The following is a 27,496-nucleotide window of genomic DNA, read 5'->3' as shown; positions in this document are numbered from 1 at the left end:
AAAACTATAAAAGATTAACATTGAAAGTAAAAAATTATCTTGTTTTGTTTTTTGTTTTTTTTAACACATGAAAATTTTATTGATAATGATAATGAGCTTTATAAATAATTAGGACAAACTGCGCCACAAGTCCTTTATGAATTTGTTTTTGTTTTTGGGTTGAGGTCTAACTAAAAATTGAGAATGAAAGAAATGAGAGAGAACTTACAAGTTTGTTATGGGTGATTAGAATTATACAAACTGACCGGTTGGGCTTTAGGTCTTTATCTTTGTTTTAGTCTCATTAACCCATCAAACATTCAAACACATTTGTCCCTCTTTAATAGTTTTTGACTCAAAATAAATGATAAATTATAATTTTGTAAAGCCAAAAAGAGAAATAAAAAAAAAAATGTTGGTTTATTGGAATGTTTTTTATTAGTTTTTTTTCATACTATTTTTTTGTTGATTATATTCTCACTATAGTTGTGAAAATTTTGGGGATGCGGTAGTGGAAGTTTTCTAAAATAATTGGAGGGTGCGAGTCCTTATAGTTTGAAGATTTTTCTAGGTAATTAGTTATGTAGTAATGTAGCTTTTCTAATCGAGGTGAAACTTATTAGGTTTGACATTTTAGTAAGTGGGGTAATTTTGTTACACATTTTCTTATGTGTACATGTAACATGTTGCAAGTTTGTAACTCTTTAAAATGAGTTGCTTGTTAATAACATCCAATGTCCTGATAACCGATAGATTCCATTTCTCTAACCGCATTCCCAATGCACTCAACTATTATTCACCTCCACGTAGGTAGTATTTTCCTTCTTTTCCACCATTTTGGTAAAAAACAAGATGAGACTGCCCAATGCAAAGGTGAATATTAATCTCGGACGAGATGTTAGATTTCTTCTTGACGTAAAAATAAAAAAAACGCTCCGGACGGAATGAAAGATCCGGTCTGAAATTAAAAAAAAAAAAAAAAGTTGAAAAATCACGCGAGATGGAATGAAACCATTGTCACCAAATTCGGTATTTTTTAAAAAAAAAAAACGCTTTTAAAACCCGAGATATTGGCAAGGCGTCTTGTTCCAGTTTAAAACCCGGGGTTTTAAAAAAAACATGTTTTAAACTTAAAAAATGGTTAAAACCCAAGATTTTGAAAATCACCCGTTTAATTTTTTTTTTTAATTTTTTAATTTTTTTAATAATCTAAAAAAAAACACAAGAAGGGGTTTTGAAGTTTACCTTTTTGAAGAGTGGGCATTAGATTGACTTATTGAGACAGTTCTATTTTGTTTTGGACTATTAATAATTGAAAATTTAAAAGTTATTAACTTATTTATATTTGTTGATTATGCCATTATGGTTGGTAATTAGTACTATCTTATTTAGAGTCATGTTTTGGTACTCAATCTAAAACTTATAGTATTTTGATGAATAATGATAATTTGATACTTTTATATATTTGAATTTTCTTTCATTTGTATTATTATCATTTTTATTTTCTGTGCCTATTCTTTTTTCCACTCTTATAACAAATCAAATTCCTTATCTATCATATTATTTATCATCGGTTTTTACGTATTATACGTTTTAAACCCGTTTTTTATGCTTTTACGTTTTTATTTTTCCGAGACGTTCCGTTTAAAAGGTTACTACCTTCTTCTTCTTCTTCATCATCATCTACCTTCTTTTCTCTCCTTCAAATTTGATATCGCCATGGCAAGAAAACATACTACCGGATATCTTGTAAGGGGAAGAATTTTTAAAGTTACTCTCCGGAAGTTAAGAAGAAGAGCTGGTCGTCTATTGAGACGGTGCTTTCGTAATACACCGAGAGTCTCGAAATTAGCCATATTCGCCATGATATTGGTTTTGTTGATAGGGCCGCATTTAAAAGACGCTCTGTTTTAAAAAACTAAGTTTTTTTCAAGTACACCGTTTTAAACCCGTATCATATTTGGTGACAATGAATGAAACATTCCGTCCGTTAAAAAAAACTCATTTTTTAAAAAAAAACACACGAGACCCAAGTTTACAACTCAGCCACTATTTCTGTTGAAAGTTTCACCACCATATTCACCTTTTGTATTAATCAAAGGTTTTGAACAAAAAATAAGTGAATAAATTCACAAACCCACCTGCATTGGGAAATGCTCTAACAAAATAACCGTTTTCATCCGACGTGTCACACCAAATGTGTTTTCCCGCCTTCAAGTATATATATACTCTCTCACACACTCCACTCCCCAAAAAAAAACACAACCTCAAATTCTCTCTCTCTCTCTCTCTGAAAGAAAGAAAAAAAAGACTAGAGCTTAAAAGGTTAAAAAACAAAACCCTAATTTCGTCAAAATAATCACTTTGATTCATTGTTTTAATGATTGTTTTCATTTTTCAGGAGAAGGAAGATGGAGAAACGGTGTATTTGGACTGCTTCGTTTTTCTTGTTAGTGTTGTTCTGTTCTTCAACTACTTACGCTACAACGGATCCACTTGATGGTAATCTTTAATTTTATGTTTCTTGCTTTTTATTTCATCTTGTTCTTGATCGCTATCTTTAGTATATTTGATCTTTGATTTTTTGCAATTAGATTGAGTTCTGTGATATTGGGTGTGTTTGGCTACTTAATCATGAGCCAGCTGATCTTTTACTTGGAAAAATTACCAAAATCGGTTCGGTTTTTTGCATCTGTGCAGTTTGTCTTGCTATCTTGAGTAGTTATGAGCTTTGTAATTTGCAATTAGACTTAGTTTTGAGATCTTGATTACTTTAAACATGAAACAGTTGCAATAGCTTTGTGGAACTGGCTGGAATTTGATTGGGGATAATCCATTTGATATTCTAAATGAAAATGGTCCAAACTCGGGTCTGTAGTGCATTTGTGCAGTTGATCTTGAAGTTTGCTACTAGACTTAATTTGGATTGAATTTCTGGAACTGGGAATGTAATTGGGAATTAACCATTTTATCTTCTAAATGAAAATGACGAAAATGTGCATTTTTTTTTAGTTTCGGTTAAAATGTTAGCCATTACGGAACTATTGTATTGTTATGTTATACACTTAGAATGACAAAAGCTGTTTTTGAAATTCCGTAAAATTTATTTCTACACGTGAACTTCTTGCAGTTGCAGCTGTTCAAGATCTGTACAAGACTTTGAATTACCCTTCACAGCTAATAGGGTGGAAATCGGATGGAGGTGATCCTTGTGAGGAGCCATGGAAAGGAATATCATGTTCTGGGTCTTCTATTATATACGTGTAATTTATAACCCCTCTCTGTGTTTTCGAGTGTGCCTTTCATCTCTTTTTGCTGATAATTTGAACTCATACTTCCTCATCTCTTCCGAAACCAGTCAGCTTAGTGGACTTGACATTGGTGGATACCTTGGTGGGCTACTTGGCAATCTATTAAGTTTAAAGCAGCTGTAAGTGTCTTCACCAGAATCTTTCAAAATTAACTTTGAGTGGATCCTAAGTTGTACAGATAATTATATTTGTCTATCTCTGGATTTTCTATATATAGGGATGTTAGCTCCAACCACATACAGGGTGGAATACCTTACTTCTTACCTCCCAATGCGACACAATTGTAAGTTTACGTTGACTTTTCAGTGATTCTGTCCCGTATAAATTGAGACTTTTGATACTAAAACTAACTAATGTCTACACAAATGCAGAGATTTTTCTTGCAACAATTTCACCGTGAACATACCAGACTCCTTATCATTCATGAAACATCTGCATCATCTGTGAGTTATTAATCCTTAATGTTTAGATATATCGCATATATGTTTTAGTTTGTGAACACCCAAGTCACAATTTCTGTTGTTTGTGCACAGGAATATCAGCCACAATTCCTTGTCTGGGCCAATTGGCAATATATTCACTGGTTTGCAGAATCTAAAACGAATGTATGAAGTTTTATGTCTTATTTTTTGCTCATAGACGAACTTGAATAGTTTGCGTAAAAAGCATTAATAAATTGTTTGAAAGACTTGCATGTTTCCTTGGTGTTTGTATTGGCTAAGTGTCATTTGAGCTGTGTATTCTCATTCTTTTTTATACTCTCTTTTCACGTCTGTGATATCTATGTTTGGGAATATATTATATATAAAAAACTTTCAAATAATATTTACAGGTAGATGTTTTACTGTCAGTTAGAAATTTTGGATCACAAGGTCTTAGGAGCTGCTGATTAATGTATTTAAAGTAGTCCTACATAAGTTAATTATCGAGCTTAGGTCTATGTCTGCCATTTCAGGTAGTCCATTACTACCAGTTTTGGGCCTTTTACATTTTATATGTCGCTTTGTTCCATCTATCTCTTCCATATTTACAAGTGAGCAGTTATTCATACTAGCTTAATTTATTGCTATCTCATTTCAGGGATCTGTCATACAACAGTTTCACTGGAGATCTCCCTAGCTCATTTCAGAATTTAACGAATCTCACTGGCTTGTGAGTTACTTATACCAATAACTAATTAGTTCCTTTAACGAGGCATTATTGTAGTGTTTGTATTTCTGGTTCTTACTGTGGACAGTATTGCAGGTACTTGCAGAATAACGAATTCACTGGCTCTGTTATTTTCCTAGCGAACCTCCACCTTATTGATCTGTATGTGCTACACGAAAATACACTGCATTTTACTACCCACTGTCGGTGCTTCTATTAAATTTCTGACTCAAAATGTGTTGTATTTGTCAGTAACATCCAAAACAATAGCTTTAGTGGTGTTATTCCAACGCAATTTCAACATGTGCCAAATCTATGGTAAGATGCGAAACTTGCTTTCAACTTATCGTATCTGAATTACTACTCATCCAGTTGCACTGACTACAATTTACTTTATGTTAGGATTGGGGAGAATGCATTCCAAATAGGAGGAGATTATCCTCCTTGGGAATTTCCACGAGACACTATCCCAAGTGACCAGAATATCAACAGCCCACCAGCTACCGAAGCAAATGCCATTGAGAGTTATCCCTCTCGTGGCATAAGTGAACACAGGCATAGAAGGAACCCTGCAGGAATAGCTTTTACCGTTGTTGGAGTAGCTTTAGTGGCGATCTGTGCAGCAATTATTATTGCAATCCGTATAAAACGATCAAGAGAATATAAAATGCACAACGTGGAAGGTGATGGGAATTCGTTACCAGTCAGTACAACGTATGGTGGGTGTTCCAGCCATTTTGCTATGATAAATACTTTACATCGCATACATTTTCCTGGTTGAATCACTGTATGGTTCTTAGATGGTTAATTAATACCATTTACCTGCTTCGCCAGAAAACCTGATAAGTCTAAGTTTTTTTGGAACATGACCTTGATTCTGTACCATTCTATAACCTAATGTTTTGGTATATTACCATGTTCTCGAAGTAGGGAAGCAATTGATAATTGATACTCTGTGTTCATACTGTTCCATGTCATCTTTTCTACTTACAATATAATTATGAGCAGACTTCCATCTGTTATAACGCCAATGTGTTTGAACAGAAAATACTATATGATGTATTAGTCTTTAGTAAATAATAATTGTGTACTCGACTGGGGCCGTTTGACCTTCTTTTCTCAGCAGTAAATACCTATTACAAAATATTACAGATGTTCTCTTACTTCTGTTGCTTCTCCGGTTTATTACAGATTATGCCTTTGACATTCCAGACGATATTCCAGAAAGCTTGCCTAATATGTCTCCTCCCATGCTTGCTCTGAGGAGTCCACCCTCTGTTCGCCATTGCACAGCTGGAAACTCGAATAAAAGAGTACATTTTACAAGGAGATCCAGAAACCTGGTGACTGCTAAAACTTATACCGGTTGCAGAGCTGCAATCAGCTACAAACAGTTTCAGCGAGGATCACCTTCTTGGAGAGGGATCACTCGGTTCTGTTTTCAAAGCAGGGTTTCCAGATGGCCAAGTATGATCTGATGATTAAACTTATTGTAAATAAGTAATATATTTTTTCAAGTAAAACGTGATAATTAAGCAAGCTCTTTCTGTGGTTTTCTTAACAGATTTTAGCTGTGAAGAATATCAATACAGTAGCACTATCTATCCATGAAGAGGAACAATTCTTGGATGTGATTTCTAATGTTGCACGCCTGAGACATCCCAATATTGTAACACTTGTCGGATACTGTGTGGAACATGGGCAGCATCTTCTTGTGTATGAGTACGTCAGGAATTGGTCACTTGAAGATGCACTACATTTCAATGTACATGATCGTCTTACCTGGATTGCACGCATAAGGATCGCCCTTTCCATAGCCCGAGGGTTGGAGTAAGTAATGCTAATGCTGTTAGTTGTCTTTTTTTTTTTTTTTTTTTTTTTGATTTAATGGAAAATTTGTGCTGTACAGATATTTGCATTCAAACTGCTTGCCACCTGTGGCCCACTGCAATTTAAAGGCTGCTAATATCTTACTTGATAGTCAGCTTATGCCTCGTCTCTGCGACTGTGGGCTAGCTGTTTTGAGGTCTCTCACAAGCAATAGTGTTAAGCTTAAGGTAAGCAATTTGAACAGAAATCATATCCTAATCAAGTTGTAAACAAAATAAAAGGCTGTATATAAGCTTGCCCATCTCAGTGATTAGCATATGTTTGCACCGCAGGCTTCTGAGCTGGCTATTAGTTGCACGGGCTACACTGCTCCAGAAAACAGCCAACCCGGAGTAGATCAACTGAAGAGTGATATCTATGCCTTCGGTGTGTTGCTTTTGGAGCTTCTAACAGGAAGGAAACCATTTGACAGGTGTCTTGGCCTTCTCACCCCCCTAAGTTACATGTGAACTTGTTTTTGTTCTGTTTTAGTGATCGTGTTTTGCTATTTTCTTTCAATATAGTTCACGACCAAGACAGGAGCAGTCTCTGGTGAAATGGGCATCATCTCGTCTTCATGATTACAAATGTTTAGAAGCGATGGTTGATCCAACAACTAGACCAATGTTCTCCTCCAGGTCCCTCTCTCGGTTTGCTGACATTGTCTCTCTCTGTATTCAGGTGAGGTCAATCAAACATTCAAACACCTTTTATATGTATTTCAGATATGCATTCAGTTGCATTACTTTGTAATATTGTTCAGAAATTAGCATATCAACATGCATATGATATTTTGTCTCTGCAATGCCAACAGACTGAGCCAGAGTTCAGGCCAACAATGTCCGAGATTGTGGAATCTCTTGAGCTCCTGAACGATAGGAGTTCGGCAGATGCCATTGAAGGGGAGTCCTTTGATTTGTCTCTTCAAACAACTAATACTCGCTTCATATCCTCTCCTGTTACTAGCTATGCCTCTGCGAATGTACAACAATTTTTGTGAGAAAACAATCTGTTTCACCGTTTGTTTGTTCAATGGCAGTGTCATGTCAATATAATTTTGTAGTTCTCTGTTGGACAACAAAACTGTTAATTACATTTGATCCTTTCTTGAGTGACTCTGTATATTCACATCTCCATTTTTGCATCATCCTAACTACCAAATCAAATATTTTTCTTAAATGACTCTTACTACCCCTGTGAATGTAAAACTACCAAACTATCCTTATTGCTGTTTACATGTGGTGACACGTTTTATCATCCTAAAAATCATTTTCCACCGACCCAACTCTTCCTGGAAGCATTCCGTTCAATACGACAGAAGCCACATTTTCGACCCTTAAGTTCACGCCCTGAGTATTTCCGTGAAGGAGAAGCTTTTGGTTTAATGATGAGCTTTGCAGGTTTGGTAGAGAAAACAAGGGAGGCCCAACTTAATGAAACTAAAACTAGAGGCTATGTTTGGTCAAATTAAAACTAGAACTAGGAAGGCCAAACTAAGAATGCAGGCTCACAAATTTTCCGTAGGACAAGATAGAGGGTGTATATAATAACTCAGTTTTGTCCCCTTTGTAAATCGAGCAATAACATGGATAATAAAGCAATTGATAAGAAGTTGAAGGCGTGTGTGACTGGAGGTAATGGATATATGGCTTCTTTGCTCATTAAGCAATTGCTGCAAAAAGGTTATGCTGTCAACACTACTGCTAGAGACCTAGGTTTGTTGGTTGATCTGATCTTGCATTACATGTAGAAAGAAACATATATGAACAATGACATTCGAATGATATTTAGTGATCATTCACATTTGGTGTTTTAATAACACCAAAGGCCCGAGAGCCATTAATCCTTGCTTCGCATGCCATTATTTTTGTTGCTACTATTGTGGTTTAAGTATATTCTCATCCAATATGGACCAGATGAACTTTATATGGCACAATTTGGGTGAGCTAAAAATTTACCGAGCAGATTTAACTGATGAAGGGAGATTTGAAGAGGCAGTTATGGGATGCCACAGTGTGTTCCACACTGCCACACCAGTTGACTTTGCTTCTGAGGATCCTGAGGTAATTGACACAGATCCAAGATGATACCAAATGATTTATTTGCTCATACAAATGATTTATTTAGTGATAACGAACTACAAGAAGATATTACCCCCCCACTAGATATCATCACCCAAAAGTTTTACCTACTTTGCTAGGAAATTGCCTTATTAGGGACTATTGCCCTTAATAAACGTACATAACGTTAAAATCTTGTTTCAATACTAAGACCATCAATTATCCCCTAACTGGTTTAGACGAACAATGGCATAACAAAGGACATAAGGCATTTTCCCCTAGAAGTCTAGAACTATATTTTTTTCATACAAAAAAAGGACATAAGAGCTCAGGGATTAAGGAGGCCATTTCAAGGTTAATCAACATGTGACATGTGAGCCAACACAATCATTCATCATATTGTTGTGTGGGAAAAAGTTTGATAGAAGGCACAAAGGGGTGGTGGCGCAGTTGGCTAGCGCGTAGGTCTCATAGCTACATTGAGTGATCCTGAGGTCGAGAGTTCGAGCCTCTCTCACCCCATTCCCAGTTTGCGGGGATAGCTCAGTTGGGAGAGCGTCAGACTGAAGATCTGAAGGTCGCGTGTTCGATCCACGCTCACCGCATTTTTGTTTTGACTTTTTTTTGGGAAAAAAAAGAGTTATTTTCAGGAGTTATTTTATAGTTTCTTTATTATGAGAGCAGAAGGACATGATCAAACCGGCAATTCAAGGGACGCTAGATATTTTGAAGGCATGCACGAAAGCGCAGACAGTGAAGCGGGTTGTAGTGACATTGTCGGCAGCTGCTGCGTCAATTAACAAGCTGAACAGCACTAATCTGGTAATGGATGAAGAGTGCTGGACTGATGTTGAGTATTTATATTCTGAGAAGCCACCTACTTGGGTATGTAAAAGCATGCAATGCATTTTGCCCATGATGATTGTTACAATGTTTTCACAAGAAGTGCATTTTATGAGTATGGCATTTGCAGGGATATGCAGCTTCAAAGACACTGGCAGAGAAGAAAGCTTGGAAATATGCTGAAGAAAACAAGATAGACCTTATCACTGTTATCCCTTCACTAATGGCAGGTCCATCTATCACTCCTAATGTCCCCAGTAGCATCTGCCTGGCCATGTCATTGAACAGGTCTGCATTCCAATCCAGTAGACTTGTGTGCTCATATATGATTTCCTTTTTGCAGTTTAACTCTATCAAATGCACAAATACGAATATCTAACATGTCCAGTTAAGTAGCTGATCGAGCATTACTATTTCAATGGATTTACATAGGATAACCTTGATAAGAAAATAAGTAGTTCAAAAATTCTGAGGAAACAAATTCTGAAATTAAAACGACATTGTTCTCTATTCGAATGATTGATATTGCAAGAAACGAATTTCTGATAAATGGTTTGAAAGGGATGCAAATTCTCTCTGGCTCAATCTCATTGTCACACGTTGAGGATGTTGTTAGAGCGTTAGAGCACACATCTTTCTAGCAGAGGAGGAATCAGCTTCAGGTCAATATATTTGTTCTCCCATCAATACCAGTTTTCCTGAGCTTGCAAAGTTTCTGAACAAAAGATATCCACAATACAAAGTTCCTACTGAGTAAGCTACTTTCCATAGAACATCCATTTATTTGAACATTTATTCATACAAAATAAATGAAAACAAGTTCATTGAACGCAAACTTATATGAACCTTCCGGCCAATTCAACCAATATTGGTACCTATCTTGACTAACCAGGTTATGGGAAACCGTACTGTTTACTTCATTATTGGTCCAAACATATAAAACACTGAAACACGCCTGGAAATGTGCATCACATTCTTTAGTTAACTGTCTGAAGCAAAGCAAGTGATCAATTGGTTAAGTGATTCCAACATTAGGCAATGATTCGGCTTGATTGACATACACAGTCACAGTGTGCTGAGTGAAAAGTTCAGGCTCACTTTTGGCTTGTTTGTAGTTTCTCTAGTGTGAGATTGCAGTAGTATCATTTCATTATCATTGTCTAAATTGTGATATTCTGCAGCTTTGGAGATTTTTCTGCAAACGCAAAGTTGATTCTCTCCTCAGAGAAGCTTACTAACGAAGGCTTCAGTTTCAAGTATGGCATTGAAGAAATTTACGACCAATCTGTTGAGTATTTCAAGAAAGTTGGGCCACTGCAAGAGTGAAGAGACTTCAATGAAAAGCATCTTCCACTGGATGTATCTATGTTGTCTATTAGTATGACCAAAAGTGGTTGCATATCAGTGACTACAGTACCACTATCAATATATATATATATACATATTCTGTATGTTTATCTTGGGGTTTTTAATATATTTTCCAAACGTATGCAGTTATCCACCATTTTATGTAGATCGAGTCTTCGGAGGTTACAAAGAAAATGGTGGTTTTGTGTTATCTGATAAAATTATATAACTTACTGATGGTCTTGCGGGGTACAGAACAGTATTACTGATTTGGGATATGAATATTTCCAATACTTCAGGAATAACCACCATGTAGTGTTGGAGTTATCCCTCACATGAGGAGAGAACTGGAGCCGACAGAACGGCTTAACTTCGACATCGCTTGAGAGTCAAAGCGGCGCCAGGCCAGAGGAGGGCGCCCAGCTCGAGTTCCAATAACATAGGGCGACCAGCTCAAATAGTGCGCCAGCCTCCCGGCTTCCAGTCTTCGTAGCGACTTCGCCAGTCCAATTCGTGGGCCCTTGCTACATTACGCTTGAATTTGGTTTTGAAGATAAAACCAAAATCAAGGTTTTGGAAAAAACCTAACCTAACAGAACCAAAACAAGTCGAAAGGATTGGAATCCGGACTAAAAACAAAAGAGAGAGAACCTTTACGAGAGATACAACCCTCAGAAAGAGATAAGAGTGATCTAGTAAGGTGAGAGACCCAAAAGGAGAGATTGTAATCTTCCTTCCCATTTTATTAAGAACCGGCTCTTGTGGAAGTAGGCATCATTGGCGAACCACGGTAAAATCTTTGTGTTGTGGTTTGCTTTTACTTGCTTTACATTATTATCCGTTGTTAATAGTTGTTTAGCGAGTTGGGCATGTTAGTATAGGTAGTTTGTGATATTTGAGATTCATCCGAGTTGAAGTGTGTTCATACAAGTTATCCGTGGTAGTGGGGAACCGATTGGTATTGGTGTAATCCCCAACAAGTGGTATCGAGCCTTGGTTAGAATAGCTTTAAGGGTGTTATCCGAATCTTGGTCGGAAAGGTGTTTGTGAAATTCAGAGAAGATTTGAGGTTAAATAACTTGTAGAGATGGACCATTCCGCGAACACTTTCATTATGATGAGTCCGAATAGGAAGAACTACACCATCCGGAAAGCCAAGATGGAAGACTTGCTATCTTGCAGGACTTGGCACTTCCATTGAGAATGAGGGAGTAAAACCGAAAAAATCGATGAAATTTGAGTGGAAAAAGCTTGACGTAAAGCGATTGGATACATTCGACCCGGTGGATTGGCGGCGTGTCTTTCACCATGTGGCCCAAGAGACTACGGCCTTGATCATGGAAGAAACTTCGAAGACCTTTATGAGAGGAAGTCGGGTGGAAACAAAGTGCTAGTCGTTAAAGAAGTTTGCGGAACCGCGAACGGTACCAAAGGTTCTTCTTCAATGTCTGAGCATCTTAATGAAGTACAGAATATCATCAATCAGATGCATTTGATGAAGATCAATTTGGGAGACGAAGTTGAGGCTTTGTTTCTATTAGGCTCTCTACCCGAAAGTTGGGAGACATTAGCAGTTTCTCTACATGGAGCGACCAAGGATGGAATTGTTACCATGGAGATGGCTACCACGCGTCTTTGTTGAATGAGGAGACTAGAAGGAGTGCAAGGAGCGCCTCCTCTCACTCGAAGGTCCTCTTCTTCGAGAAAGGGGGAGAGGTCGGCGAAAACCATCTCGTTCTAGAGGTGATGACGTAAGTAAATCTAGGGGTGAAGCTAGAACTCTAAGGCGGAGAGGCAATGTTACTATTGTGCCACAAAAGGCCACTTCGGATATGAGTCGCGAACACCTTTGAAGAGGGATGAGAAGAACAAATCGTACATGAAGACATGGTGCAAAGGAACGGAAACACAGGCGGAGATACTACACCGCACTAGTCGGCGACCTAGTGCGGTAATCAGTCGGTTGTGGTGTGTCTTTGCCTTAGTACCTCATGTCGATACTGAGTGGGTGATAGATACTGAGGGAGCATCCTATCACGTCACACCCGCGATGGGATTCTTCACTACCTACGGTATGGTGAATATGGTGAAGTGAGGATGGGTAACATGATGGAGTCTCAAGATTATAGGCATTGGAGATGTTCATATAGAAACCAATGTCGGCTACACCTTGACACTTCAAGGATGTAAGACATGTCCCCACGACATGCGTTTAAGCCTAATTTCGGGTGGGAAATTAGATGACGATGGCTTTGTAAACTCGTTTGGTAGCGGGGTATGGAACCCACCGGGAGGTTCCATTGTAGCGGGAGGAAAGAAAAACTTGCTCTCTTTACAAAACACGGGCTAGTTTGTGTAAAGCGAAGCGAATCGCGTAAGAAGAAGCTTCATCCGAACTGGCACAAGCCGAGACCGTGGTCACATGGGCATAAAAGGGATGGAAGTTCTTGCTAAGCAAAAGGCCATGCCGGACATTAAATGTACACATTTAAATACATGTACTCATTGTTTGGTAGGAAAGCAACACGGGGTGTCTTTCCAAAGATTCCCCGTCTCACGAAAAGGACACCGTCCTTGAACTAGTGCACCGAGACTTATGTGGTCCTATGAGAGTGAAGTCTCACCGGGGAGCTTAAGTTACTTCTTGACATTCATTGATGATCGTCAAGAAAGATATGGGCCTATAGTCCGAAGACCAAGGATGAAGTACTTGGCGTGTTTGAGAAATTCCACAACATGGTGGAAAGAGAGACCGGAAGTTGTTGAAGTGTATTCATTTCGGATAATGGGGGTGAGTACATTGGGCCATTTGAAGAGTATTGCTAGAGTCATGGGATTCGGCCATGAAAGCGCACCGTTCCCAAGACACCGCAATGAGAATGGAATAGCGAGAGAAATGAACCGCACCATTGTAGAGAGGATAAGATGCATGCTATCTCACTCTAAGCTACCTAGAAGCTCTTGGGTAGAAGCAATCGTCTGACCGTGCATGTGATCAACCTGTCACCAAAAGAAAGCCTCCGAATAGTGATTATCCGTGAGAGTATGGTCGGGCCGAGATGTTGATTATGGATACTTGAGTGGTATTTGGGTGCGTGCATTTGTGCATATTCCGAAGGATGAGAGATTCAAGCTTGATGACAAAGCCAAGCGGTGCATTTTTCCGGTTATGGAGATGAAAAGTTTGGTTACAAACTCTATGATCCGATTAACAAGAAGGTAATCCGAAGTCGAGATGTTGTGTTCTGGAAGACCAAACCATAGCGGACTTTGAGGAGGGTGAGAAGCTACAAGCTTTCACCAATGATCTTGTTGATTGAGAACCGAAGTTCCTACCGTGGAACGTCGCGTAAGGCATTGAGAATGCTGAGAAACCATGAGTTTGAAGCTCATGATGAGAATCCTATTGCTTCATGATGGGATAGAACCTATTGGTATAGAAGATGCGATGATGAGATGCATGAACCACCACCGAGCAAGCGAAGTGCATCCTCCGAGGCACCGGCCAGATGGGGCAGGGAGGTCCGACAGAGAGACTAGCTTCAACCAGGTATCCACCACATACGTGCGTGCTACTATCGGATGGTGGAGAACCTATGTACTATCAAGAGGCACTTGAAGGTACGACAAAGAAAAGTGGTTGAAGGCCATGATGACGAGATGGATTCTTTGCATAAGAATCACACTTATGAGTTAGTTGAGAAACCCACGGGAGAAAAGTTCTCAAGAATAAGTGGATATACAAAGTCAAGCATGGGAGAACAATCCTCACCCAAGGCACAAAGCTTCGCCTTTGTTGTGAAGGATTCGGTCAAAGGAAAGGAATTGATTTTGATGAGATTTTCTCTCCAGTAGTGAAGATGACTTCTATCCGGGGTGGTATTGGGTATGGCCGCAAAGTATGAACCTAGAGGTTGAGCAAACTAGATGTCAAGACGACTTTTCTTCATGGAGACCTTGAAGAAGATGTCTACATGGACCACCCGAGGGGTTTGAGGTCAAAGGCAAGGAGCACCTAGTATGCAAGTGATAAAGAGCTTGTATGGGTTGAAGCAAGCACCGAGACAGGTGGTACATAAAGTTTGACTCCTTTATGGTGAAGCAAGGATACAAGAAGTCCGCTTCCGATCATTGTCGCGTTTGTTCGAGAGATTTCCGTGATGGAGATTTCATTGTGCTATTCTTTGTATGTGGATGATATGTTGATAGTTGGCCCAAACATCAACAAGATATCCAAAGTTGAAGAAAGACTTGAGTAAGTCCTTTGAGATGAAGGATTTGGGTCAAGCAAAGCGATACTTGGGATCGGGATCACTTCGTGACGAAAAGAGTGGGAAGTTGTGGCTTTCTCAAGAAAGCTACATTGGTAAGGTGTTGAAGAGATTCAACATGGATCAAAAGCGAAGCCGGTCGGTTAATAAACGGTGGCGGTTCCATGACCAAAGAGATGTGTCCTAAGGGTGAGCATGAAGCGGTCGGATGGAAAAGATTCCTTATGCATCCGCGATGGGCGGTTTGATGTATGCCATGGTGTGCACTAGACCGGATATTACTTTTCGCCGTTGGGGTGGTAAGCGATTTCTGCCAAATCCGGGTAAAGAGCATTGGGAAGGTGTTAAGTGGATATTGAGATATCTCAAAGGCACTTCCAAATCATGTTTGTGCTTTGGTGGAAGTAAGCCCTTACTTGAAGCGCTAATCGATGCGGATTATGGCGGTGATGTTGACTTTCGATGAAGTCCACCTCCGGTTATCCGGTTACTTTGCGGGGGGAGCGGTTTCTTGGCAATCTAAGTTGCAAAAGTGTGTTGCCCTCTCCACTACGTAAGCCGAAAGCATTGCAGCCACCGAAAGTGTTGCAAAGAGTTGCTATGGATGAAGAGGTTCTTCGACAAACTAGGGCTAAAGCGAAACAGTTTGTAGTTCTATGTGACGGTCGAAATACCATCCACTTGAGCAAGAATCCGAAGCCATTCTAGATCCAAGCACATACACGTGCGTTATCATTGGATTAGAAAGTACTTTCGAAGACAAGCATTTGTGTATCGAGAAGATCCATACCGACAAGAACGGGTCGGGATATGATGACCAAAGTCTTACCGAAAGGTAAGTTTGATGTTTGTTGTGCTATTGCCGGAATGGCGGCGACACTCCTCCGCTGATTTGGCAATTGCATGGAGGTATCCCCCTCACCGCTCGGGAGGGGAGATTGTTGAGTTATCCCTCACATGAGGAGAGAAACCGAGCCGACGAAAACGGGCGAACTTCGACATCGCTAGAAGTCAAAGCCGCTCCCGGGCCAGGAGGAGGCCAGCGCCGAGTTCCAAGAACATAGAGGCGACCCCTTCCAAAGTGGCCAGCGCCAGCCTTCGGCTTCCAGTCTTCAGCGACTTCGCTCCGGGAGTGGCACCGCCCAGCTTCAGTCTAATTTCGTGGGCCCTTGCTACAAGATTCGCCCAATTTGGTTTTGAAGATAAAAACCAAAATCAAGGTTTTGGAAAACCTAACCTAACGTAACCAAAACAAGTCGGAAGATTGGAATCCGGACTAAAACAAAAGAGAGAGAACCTTTACGAGGAGATACAACCCTCGTAAAGAGATAAGAGTGATCTAGTAAGGTGAGAGACCGAAAGGAGAGATTGTAATCTTCCTTCCCATTTTATTAAGAACTGCTCTTGTGGAAGTAGGCATCATTGGCGAAACCACGGTAAATCTTTGTGTTGTGGTTTGCTTTTACCGCTTTACATTATTATCCTTTGTTAATAGTTGTTTTTAGCGAGTTGGGCATGTTAGTATAGGTAGTTTGTGATATTTGAGATTCATCTGGAGTTGAAGTGTGTTCATACAAGTTATCTGTGTAGTGGGGGAACCGATTGGTATTGGTGTAATCCCCAACATGTAGGACTCAGGCTTATTGATTCCACACTCAGAGACTCAAAACAAAAGAGAATGTTTATTTCAACTAATATTCTCCTATCCCAAGAATATCAATGACCACATTTTTATTGATAAAAAAGAAGAAGAGGATGCATCGATCTGCTGACAAATGGGTAACAGAGAAATCTAAGAACCAGTAGTACTACTAAGACCAAGGAGACCCTAACTGTACAACTTGATGGAAATTTGAAGCAAGTTGAAGGAGAGATCAAGAGCGAAATGAATGATGAACAATCACTGAAGTCTAAAAGTCTGTTGAAATTGGTGAGAAACTTGGGAGCTTCGAGAATCCGTGACCAAGATTGAGAAGGAGCTGAAAATGGTTGAGATGGAAAAGCAGGCCAAAGGCTCTAGCATTGCCTCATTGCAAAAATGGCATGCATGATGATATTGTGAAAGAGCTTGAGAAGACCACATTTAATTTCGCATGTATAGCTGCTGCTCCCTGATAAATATATCTTCATCGTCAATGAAGCATTGTACAAGTACACATTTAAGTTCTATGCTCAAACTAACGAGTCCAAACTAACTCATTTTTTTAAGGATACATTTTTTTAAAGAATACTTTTTGGGGATGGTTATATGAACTCCATTTAAAATGACTCCAAAGTTACTCCACTCATAATAGTGGACTTACAAGATGAATTGAGATCTAATTTTTTGTGAGGATATACATCACATGATGGAGAACACTCCCACAAAAAATCAGCTCAATCGAATACGTTTAACATTGTCAAAAGTTGTACCAAAATTAAAATAATATGGGCCGTTGGATAACTTCATAACATTATAAACGATTTTTGACGAGATTGTACATCTTCAAATGAATTGATTTTTTGTGAGGATGATCTATATTGTGTGGAGAACATCTACACAAAAAATTAGCTTCTAATTCAATATATTTAGTGGTGGAGTTTTTTTGGAGTCATTTTAAATGGAGTTCATATAACCATCCCCATACTTTTTTGAATAAATATTTGTTTAAATAATATTTTTGAAGAAATGTTTTTAATGTTTTTTTTGGATAAATATTTATGTTCTTGATTTTTTTTAATATATTTTTTGGGTAGATATTTGTTTTCTTGATTTTTTTAAGAATATTTTATTTCATTTTTTCTATATATAAATATTCATTTTTATTGTTTTTTTTAGATTAATCATAGATAACGGCAAATTTGAGATGACAGGTTAACGGATTACCCTTATTGACCAATCCTATAAGTTAATTACCTTAATTGAGGGGAAAAAAAAAGTTCGTTGCCTCAATTAAAATTTAGGTGTTATTTTTGTTGCCCTATTTGGATATATTTCCATTATTTTATGTGCGGTCACTTGCTAATATATATAGGGGGAGGGAATTGAAAGTGATCCGATCCAATTGATAGTTTAAAATATCAAAATGCAAAACTAAGCGATCAGCAATTGATAAAGGGTTTATTCGATTTATGCCCCACTTTTAATATGGTATTCAACGGCTCTTGTAAGTTGCTTAATTCGTTTTTGGCCCCAATTCTATCAGTTAATTGGGTCAACTTTAACTGTACCGTATCATATTTTTAAAATGACATTTTTACCTTTCATGTTACTCTTGCACATTTGCACATGAAATTTGTAAATATCAGTTTCAATTTATTTCGATCTTGAATTCCATTACAATTTCATTTTGTTGATTTCGATTTAAATGACCATCTAAATTAAAAAATCGACAACTTGGATGTTACTTTTTACATATCATGAGAAGTCGAGAAGGTGTTAGTTTATAATTAGGGTACAAAAATTACTAATTAACAATTACCCTAAAAATTAGTGTTTTAGGTTACTTACAAAATTTTGGGGTTTTTTTCAATTATAATTTATTTGTAAAATTGAACATAAATTAGCCCAAATTATACCGTATAAATTGGGGCTTTTGTCAAATTAGGATTCTATTGTACATAAATTAGCCCCAATTACATGTAACAAATAAAGGCTTTCGTCAAATTAGGGTTATATTGTGCACATTATTCAACATAAATTGGGCCTAATTACACATAACAAATTAGGGGTTTTATCCAATTAGGGTTATATTTTGCAAAGTGAACACTATGAAGTCTATTGGATTGTGGGATTTAAGTATATTTATTATAACTTATTCCATTTAAATATATTTTTATTTTTGGCTCCTCTTTCAACAAAACTTTTAAGCTCTTAGCCCCTCTTCTATTAGTGGACTATATATGGGAGCAAAATTCAAAACTCCAATGGCTAGTAGCTAATAACCCTTGGATGCCAACCGTAAGATTTCGAAATGTGTCATTTTGTTTTGTTTAAAAAAAAAAAAAAAAAAAAAAATCCCGTGTGAGAGACTGAGAGGTATTTAATTATGCCATTTTGAAATTATGAGGAACAAAACATACAATGTGGTTAAAGTTGACCCAGTCCACTGACAAAACTAGGGTCAATAACGAATTAAGCAACTTTCATGCCTATTAAAAGTGAGGCCAAAATCGAATAAACCCATCGATAAATTACCTTCAACACCATTACTAACATTCACTAATTTTTTGAAGAGTAAAACAATTCATTTTTATTTTATTTTTTGATAATGAAATTCATTTTTATTTGTAACATTCATAGTGCCCAATCTAGTATTATATATTACTGTTTAGATTGAACCAGTAGTTGAGTCTGCCACTTAATGCTCTAGTGATTAATCAGAACATGTCTGAGCCTTGCATGCACAATGGTCCATATCATTCTAAATTGCTAAAACATGTGTGAACATTTGAAGTTGATTTTTGGTGGAGATGTTCTCCACCCAATAGAGACCATCCTCACAAAAAATCAGCTCATTTGAAGATATACAACATCGTCAAAAATCATTTATAATGTTATGAGATTATCTAACGACCCATATTTTTTAAATTTTGGTACAACTTTTGACAAGGTTAAATATATTCAATTGAGCTAATTTTTTTGTGGGGGTGTTCTTCATCATGTGATGTATATCTCCACAAAATATTAGTCCTGAATTCATTTTGTAAGTCCACTTTTAGGAGTGAAGTAACTTTGGAGTCACTATAAGGTGGAGTTCATATAATAACCATCTCCATTGATAAATTATAATATCAAAATGCAAAACTAAGCGATCAGCTCAATTGATAAAGGGTTTATTCGATTTAGGCTCCACTTTTAATATGGTGTTCAAGTTTGGTTCCTGTAAGTTGCTTAATTCGTTTTTGGTCTCAATTCTGTTAGTTGACTGGGTCAACTTTAAATATCAGTTTTGATTTATTTCGATTTTGAATTCTATTACAATTTTATTTCGTTGATTTCGATTTAAATGACCATCTAAATTAAAAAATCGACGGCTTGGATGTTCGTTTTTACATATCATGAGAAGTTGAGAATGTGTTAATTTATAATTAGGGTATTAAAATTACTAATTAATAATTACCCTAACAATTAGGATTTAAGGTTACTTACAAAATTTTGGGGTTTTTTTTTCCAATTATAATTTATTTGTAAAATTAAATATAAATTAACCCAAATTATACCATATAAATTGGGGCTTTTGTCAAATTAGACTTCTATTGTGCATATTGTACATAAATTAGCCTCAATTACATGTAACAAATAGAGGCTTTCTTCAAATTAGGGTTATATTGTGCATATTATTGAACATAAATTGACCCTAATTACATGTAACAAATTAGGAGTTTTATCCAATTAGGGTTCTATTTTGCAAAGTGAACACTATGAAGTCTATTAGATTGTGAGATTTAAGTATATTTATTAAAAATTATTCCATTTAAATATATTTTTATTTTTTGCTCCTTTTTCAACAAAATTTTTAAGCTCTTAGCTCCTCCTCAGCTCCATTAATGGCCTAAGGGAGCAACATTTAAAGCTCCAACGGCTAGTAGCTAATAACTCTTGGATGCCAATCGTAAGATTTCGACACATGTCATTTTGTCTTGTTCATGTTCTTATAAGACAAGGAGTACCCCATTGAATACGTCAACACATTCAACAACAAAACCATAAAATGCCCCATATTTAGAATATAATTAGTAACAAATGCTTATTGCTGACTCGTACTTTCATTCTGGCTTACAAAAGCTCGTTTATCTTACAATATGAGCTGAGCCCAGGGGCAGATCTATGAGTTGGCTGACCCTGGCTGTAGCCCCCCTAACTTAGCTCAAAAATTATAAATACAGTAATTCTCTAAAAAGTAGCTACTTAAGTTAACTTAAAATAAGTACGTAAGTAAAACTTCACCTACAAAATGAATTCAAACCTAATTTTTTATGGTTACGAAACACTCACCATAATAATTATCTTCCTAAAATTTTAGCTCATTTGGAAACCTCTAACATAGATAAAAATTGTTGTCATTTTTAAAAAGAAATATAACGGTCCAGAAATGTTGAATTTTTGTAATCGTTTTTTGCCAATGTTAGAGGTTTCTAAATGAGCTGAAATTTTGTAGAAATAATCTTAATGTTGAGTATATCATATCCACAAAAAAAATAGGTTTGAATTCATTTTGTAGGTGCCGACGCTTTTACTTACGTGCTTATTTTTAAGTTAACTTAAGTAGTTACTTTATATATATATATATATATATATATATATATATATATATATATATATATATATATATATATATATATATATATATGGAGTAGGTTCCGTTTACAACATTTTTTTTATACAACGCTTTTATACAATACCCTTTGAAAATATGAATTAAGCTTTTGATTCCTTGTAGATATGATCTCCACACCATGGAGATCATCTCTCACAAAAAATTCAGCTCATTTGGAAACTCCTAACCATGAGAAAAATTGCTCTAAACCTATGAATTTTTATCAACGGGTCTAGAAATATTGATTTTGTAACTTTTTTTTGGCAAACTTAGAAATGTTCAAAAAACCCAATTTTTTGTGGAGATTATATCCATGGTGAGAACATCTTATCTACAAAAAATTAGCCCTTAAAACATCTTGAAGGGTCCGGTGGGGGGTATTGTATAAAACGTTGTATAAAAAGTGTTGTAAACGGAACCTACCCCTATATATATATATACCCGGCTCCTAAAAGGACCTTAAATAAGTACCAAATCTAAAACACCCACAACTTCACCTACAAAATAATTTAAACCCTAATATTTTGTGCATATGATCTACTAACTATAAAGAACATCTCTACAAAAATTTAACTCGTTTGACAATTTTTAACACTAGCAAAAGATGATTGCAAAAACTAGACATTTCTGGACCTTTATATATATATATATATATTCAAAAGTGGAAAATAATTTTATCTAAGTTAGAGGATATCAAACGAGTTGAATTTTTGTAGAGATGTTCTTTATGGTTAGTAGATCATATGCACAAAAGATTAGAGTTTAAATCATTTTGTAGGCAAAGTTGTGGGTGTTTTAGATTTGATACTTATTTAAGGTCTTTATTTAAGGTCCTTTTAGGAGTCGGGCTATATATATATATATATTTAATATTAAAGCTCCCACAAGGGGTATTTTTCGAGCTCTATTAAAATTCCACGCCATCTCCTATTAAAATCGGAATTTCTCTCCTATTAAAACGAGAATTTATCTCCTATTTGAAAAACGGGAATCCTTTTTTACAACGGGAATTTCTATTCTATTATAACGAGAATTCCTCTCCTATTAAAACAAATTCTAGCACTTCTAATTAAAGCGGAAATCATTCTCCTATTAAAATGGGAATTCCTCCCCTATTGAAAAGGGAAAATCTAACATATCTAATTAAAACGTAAATTATTCTCCTATTAAAACATGATCTCTCTCCCAATTGAAAAAAATGAGTTTTTAAAACTTAATTAAAACAATTTGTTAGAAAATTAAAACGGGTTAGCTACTAAAACGGTAGTCCCAATTTTCTAAAAAAAACTAAATATTTCAAAAGAGCCGGTGCGTATGCACGGGCCTTAATATTAAAGCTTTCACAAGGGGTATTTTTCGAGCTCTATTAAAATTCCACGTCATCTCCTATTAAAACATGAATTTCTCTCATATTTGAAGAACGGAAATCCTTTTTTACAATGAGAATTTCTCTCCTATTTTAACAGGAATTCTTCTTCTATTAAAACAAATTATAACACTTCTAATTAAAGTGGGAATTCTTCTTCTATTAAAATGAGAATTCCTCTCTTATTGAAAATTAAGAGAAAATCTGTGTATCTAATTAAAACGGGAATCATTATCCTATTAAAACAGAATCTCTCTCCCAATTAAAAAAATGGGTTTTTAAAACTTAATTAAAACTTAATTTAAAATTATTTGTTAGAAAATTAAAATGGGTTAGTGACTAAAACGGTATTCCCAATTTTCTAAAAAAAAATCTAAATGTTTTCAAAAGAACCAGTGCGTATGCACGGGCTTACAAGCTAGTATATAATAATAATAATAATAATAATAATAATAATAATAATAATAATAATGATGATAATAATAATAATAATAATATTGAGGATTAGTGCTAGTAGCCCCCCTATTGTTGAATCCTGCAAAATTTCTAAACAATTACAAAGTGAATATTTAAAATATAAATATTTCAAACATCGCTATGTTCAATTGTCTAAAAACCCAGGCTATGACGGGGTGGATACAACACATGCCAAAATCGAAAACCCACATCATAAAGAATCAACTTAACAACAATAATCTTCCAAAATTTCTCAACCATCACTTTATAAAAAGACTATCTTCCGTCCCAATAAAACATCAAACAAACTCTAAGAATAAAAGTCTTCAATATCGTATGCCTAAACCGATTTATAGGATTAGTTTAAAGCACGAGTCAGCAATAAGCATGTCGAAGCTTGCCTAGTTATGCTCGAATACAATCTCACTTGGGGCTCAGCTCGTTTCTGGCTTGTGCAATAAGCTCATTAATGTTGCAATGCATAAACTCATTAATCCGATCAGATTTAGGGCTTAACATATTCTGAAGCTTAATACCAGTCTAATTATTATGCCCGAGAAAACAGAACATCCCTTACATATATATGGAGTGTAGAATTTATGGTTCTCAAAATGACAGAATTTGCAATTGAGACAACAGACACGTATATTTTGGTTTATCTGATTCGGAATGGGGAATGTTAGTTGGTCTTATAATATTTTGGACACTCTAGTGAAAAATTAGCCCAATCTTCATTCCAACAAATCACAACTAACTAACTGCCACACCTGATTACCCATCAAGATCATCACCATTTCATCACACAGCTAAGAATTGTCCACGTGTCAAAAAATATCATTTCAAGAAAGCGTGATCAACAAGTCACAAAACTGAACAAACCGAATGTTAACAATTACAGAAAACCAACTCCTATAAATAGCACTCTGAAAACTTTTTCATCTTATTCTTCACCATCATCACTACCTTCTTTTCTCTCCCTCAAAACTCCAGCTCTTACTTTCATTCCCCTCGAAACCCAAACCTATTTCCACATTCCCTCGTATATCTTTACTTCACCTTTTGATATCCAACTATTGCTTTCCACATTCATCTTCCTAAACCATGTCAAGAAAACATAGTACGGGCAATCTTGTACGGTTACGAAATTATAGAGTTACTCTACAGAGGATAAGATGAAAAGTTGTTCGCTTGTTGAGACAATATTATCGTCATACACCAATAGTTTCCAAATTATTCTTACCGAATAAAAGACAATAGTTTTTTATTTTTTTATTTTTTTATTTTTTTATTTTTTGTAGTATATAATCTTCAAATAAAAGAAAATGTTGTTGTTGTTGTTGTTTTTTTTTTAAAGTGGAAATTTTATTGATAATGATAACGAGTTTTACAAATAATTAGGACAAGCGTGCAACAAGCTGTGTCGCAAGTCTTTTCTGAACGGCAAATCCTCTCCTCCTAAATATAAACTCGTTAGAACCAGCTGTCATGACGTTGCAGTCCATAACTTTCTACAATCACTTAAGGAGCTTAACAGATTGTTGTGCCAAAAAACCAAAAGTGTCGAAACTGAACGGAATGAAACAATACTGGTTAGCTCTACAAACATCCTCGTGTTTCCCAATCTTCCCCCCACGCTTCTATTAGTCAGCTTCTCCCACCTCAAAGACTCTATTCCCAAGCCCTACCAATGGAGAGGCTCCAGTTACATCAACACACGATGCATCCCTCAAACCAATCAGAGACCAATACATCCATAGCCGGCGTGTTGATCTTCCCTCATTCGGATCGTGAAAAAATTCACGAGAGCCTCCTTCTTCACTTGTACTCCAGGCCTCCAAAATGAATCACATAAAATATCCCTGACATGATCATGTCGTTATTTCAAGCTTGCAAAATGTATACAATGTGCTGTCAATGATATTTCGTGCATGAATGTTTATGAAAAGATGTAAAAACTATTGTGTACATATTATATTATGTTTTTAAGAACAAATCCTAATTCGAATACTAGTGTGAGATTTCTAGACAATTTTCATCATAGAAAAGGAAACAAGACTTTATAACTAAGTACACTTATTCATCAATAAGCTTTATACAACCTAAAAACTGCCTAAATTTTGCTACAGGTTCTTACCACCCCCTAACAGAAGGATGCTTTGTCCTCAAAGTGTCAAGAGATGAAGAAAGAAAATACCTGTGAAGCTTGAACAAAAATTCAGCTAACACTGTGGCAAAAAGATAGTCGAGCATAATATGCAACATGTCAAAAGGAAGTTGAAAATATCACACCAATCAAAGAAAACAAAGAAATATCACACAATAGGAAAGAGATAGCACACCAAATGAGACATGTGCTTTTGTCTGAACACTCTTACGTGGTATGTACGAGAAAAGTTAATTTTTTCAAGATTGGTCTTTTAACGTCAGATTTCCTAGACGAAGATCGTGGCTTGGTAATGAGGTAGAACATATGGAAGAATTCTTCACAAAGTAGTTAGTCCAACACGTATATTCTGGATTGATGGTGCAAACTTCAATAGTGGAAGTTCTTTGGAGCTTATAGAGAACTGCACATGAATGTATTTTAGTTGAATAAGTTCAGTTAGCTTAGTTTTTGTGAGTTTTTTATTTGTTTTATTTTTAATGGTATTTTTTGTAGTATATACTCTTCGAAAAAATGAAAATGTTTTTTTTTTATTTACTTATTATTTTTTTTATTTTTATAGTTGTTTTTTTAGTATATACTCTTAAAAAAAATGAAAATGTTGTTGATTTTTTTTTTATAGTTTTTTTTTGTAGTATATACTCTTCGAGTAAAAGATTGTTGTTGTTGTTGTTGTTGTTGTTGTTGTTGTTTTTTTTTTTGTAGTATATTATCTTCAAATAAAAGAAAATGTTGTTGTTGTTGTTTTTTTTTAAGTGGAAATTTTATTGATAATGGTAACGAGTTTTACAAATAATTAGGACAAGGGTGCAACAAGCTGTGCTGCAAGTCTTTTCTGAACGGCAAATCCTCTCCTCCTAAATATAAACTCGTTAGAACCAGCTGTCATAATGTCACAGTCAATAACTTTCTACAATCACTTAAGGAGCTTAACAGATTGTTGTGCCAAGAAACCAAAAGTGTTGAAACTGAACGAAATGAAACAATGCTGATTAGCTCTACAAGCTTCCTTGTGTTTTCCAATCTTCCCTGCCGCTACTCTATAAGCTGCTTCTCCCAACTTAAAGACTCCATTCCCAAGCCCTACCAACGGAGAGGCTCCAGTTAAATCAACACACGCATGCCTCAACTCAAACCAACTGTAGACCAATACATCCGCAGGCCGAAGTGTTGATCTTCCTTCATTCGGATTAGTGAAAAAATTCACGGGATCCTCCTTCTTCACTTGTACTCCAGCCCTCCAAAATGAATCACATAAAATATCCCTGACATGATCATGTCGGTATTTGAAACCTGCAAAATATATACAATGTGCTGTCAATGATACTCCGTACATGAATGTTCATGAAAAGATGTAAAAATTATTGCGTACATATTATATTAAGTTTCTAAGAACAAATCCTAATTCGAATACTAGTGTGAGATTTCTAGTCAATTTTCATCATAGAAAAGGAAACAAGACTTTGTCACTAAGTACACTTATTCATAAAAAAGCTCTATACAACCTAAAAACTGCCTAAATTTTGCTACAAGTTCTTTCCATCCCCAAACAGAAGGATGCTTTGTCCTCAAAGTGTCAAGAGATGAAGAAAGAAAATACCTGTAAAGCTTGAACAAAAATTCAGCTAACACTGCAGCAAAAAGTGAGTCGAGCATAATATGCAACATGTCAAAAGGAAGTTGAAAATATCACACCAATCAAAGAGAACAAAGAAATATCACACAATTGGAAAGAGATAGCACACCAAATGAAACATGTGCTTCTGTCTGAACACTCTTACGTGGTATGTACGAGAAAAGTTAATTTTTTCAAGATTGGTCTTTTAACGTCAGATTTCCTAGACGAAAATCGTGGCTTGGTAATGAGGTAGAACATATGGAAGAATTCTTCACAAAGTAGTTAGTCCAACACGTATATTCTGGATTGATGGTGCAAATTTCAATAATGGAAGCTGTTTTGAGCTTATGGAGAAGTGCACATGAATGTATTTTAGTTGAATAAGTTCAGTTAGCTTAGTTTTTGTGAGTTTTTTATTTGTTTTATTTTTAATGGTTGTTTTTGTAGTATATACTCTTCAAAAAAAAAAAAAAATGAAAATGTTGTTGATTTTTTTTTTATAGTTTTTTTTGTATTATATACTCTTCGAGTAAAAGATTGTTGTTGTTGTTGTTGTTTTTTTTTTTAGTATACACTCTTCGAATAAAAGACAATCGTTTTTTTTTTTTTTTGTAGTATACAATCTTCAAATAAAAGAAAATGTTGTTGTTGTTTTTTTTTTAAGTGGAAATTTTATTGATAATGATAACGAGTTTTACAAATAATTAGGACAAGCGTGCAACAAGTCCTTTCTGAACGGCAAATCCTCTCCTCCTAAATATAAA

General features: G+C 36.0%; 2 protein-coding genes and 2 non-coding genes across 4 annotated transcripts; all 4 read left to right on the top strand.

Annotated features, from left to right (window-relative positions):
- The first annotated feature begins 2,177 nt into the window (after positions 1–2,177).
- On the top strand, positions 2,178–7,423 carry LOC147484980 (protein STRUBBELIG-RECEPTOR FAMILY 2-like). Its single transcript, XM_086573260.1, is given in 18 exon segments — positions 2,178–2,304; positions 2,381–2,481; positions 3,110–3,242; positions 3,338–3,409; positions 3,508–3,573; positions 3,662–3,733; positions 3,824–3,895; positions 4,371–4,442; positions 4,536–4,601; positions 4,692–4,757; positions 4,842–5,158; positions 5,631–5,803; positions 5,805–5,906; positions 6,004–6,269; positions 6,349–6,496; positions 6,602–6,741; positions 6,833–6,989; positions 7,123–7,423. Coding segments are annotated over 17 exon segments (2,199 nt in total). The 5' UTR covers positions 2,178–2,304; positions 2,381–2,390; the 3' UTR covers positions 7,309–7,423.
- A 470-nt stretch (positions 7,424–7,893) lies between these two features.
- Positions 7,894–10,537, top strand: LOC147484977 (anthocyanidin reductase ((2S)-flavan-3-ol-forming)-like). The gene is made up of 5 exons (XM_086571095.1): positions 7,894–8,031; positions 8,225–8,371; positions 9,053–9,253; positions 9,342–9,499; positions 10,393–10,537. The coding sequence occupies exons 1-5, from the start codon at positions 7,894–7,896 to the stop codon at positions 10,535–10,537; spliced, it is 789 nt and encodes a 262-aa protein (XP_086427221.1).
- Positions 8,804–8,890, top strand: TRNAM-CAU (transfer RNA methionine (anticodon CAU)). Its single transcript is given in 2 exon segments — positions 8,804–8,841; positions 8,855–8,890. It is a non-coding gene; the product is annotated as a tRNA-Met (tRNA).
- On the top strand, positions 8,901–8,973 carry TRNAF-GAA (transfer RNA phenylalanine (anticodon GAA)). The gene has a single exon. It is a non-coding gene; the product is annotated as a tRNA-Phe (tRNA).
- Positions 10,538–27,496: the final 16,959 nt, after the last annotated feature.

Source organism: Coptis chinensis, chromosome 7, assembly GCF_015680905.1.
Source record: "Coptis chinensis isolate HL-2020 chromosome 7, ASM1568090v1, whole genome shotgun sequence".
Taxonomy (NCBI): Eukaryota; Viridiplantae; Streptophyta; class Magnoliopsida; order Ranunculales; family Ranunculaceae; genus Coptis; species Coptis chinensis.
The sequence above is the reverse complement of the archived record's forward strand: the minus strand, read 5'-3'. Positions and strand labels throughout refer to the sequence as shown.

Coding starts and splice junctions, on each gene's coding strand:
- LOC147484977 (XM_086571095.1), top strand. CDS start 7,894: ATGGATAATAAAGCAATTGATAAGAAGTTGAAGGCGTGTGTGACTGGA. Junction 8,032..8,224: donor CTAGAGACCTAGGTTTGTTG/GTTGATCTGATC, acceptor AATATGGACCAG/ATGAACTTTATATGGCACAA. Junction 9,254..9,341: donor CTGAGAAGCCACCTACTTGG/GTATGTAAAAGC, acceptor TGGCATTTGCAG/GGATATGCAGCTTCAAAGAC.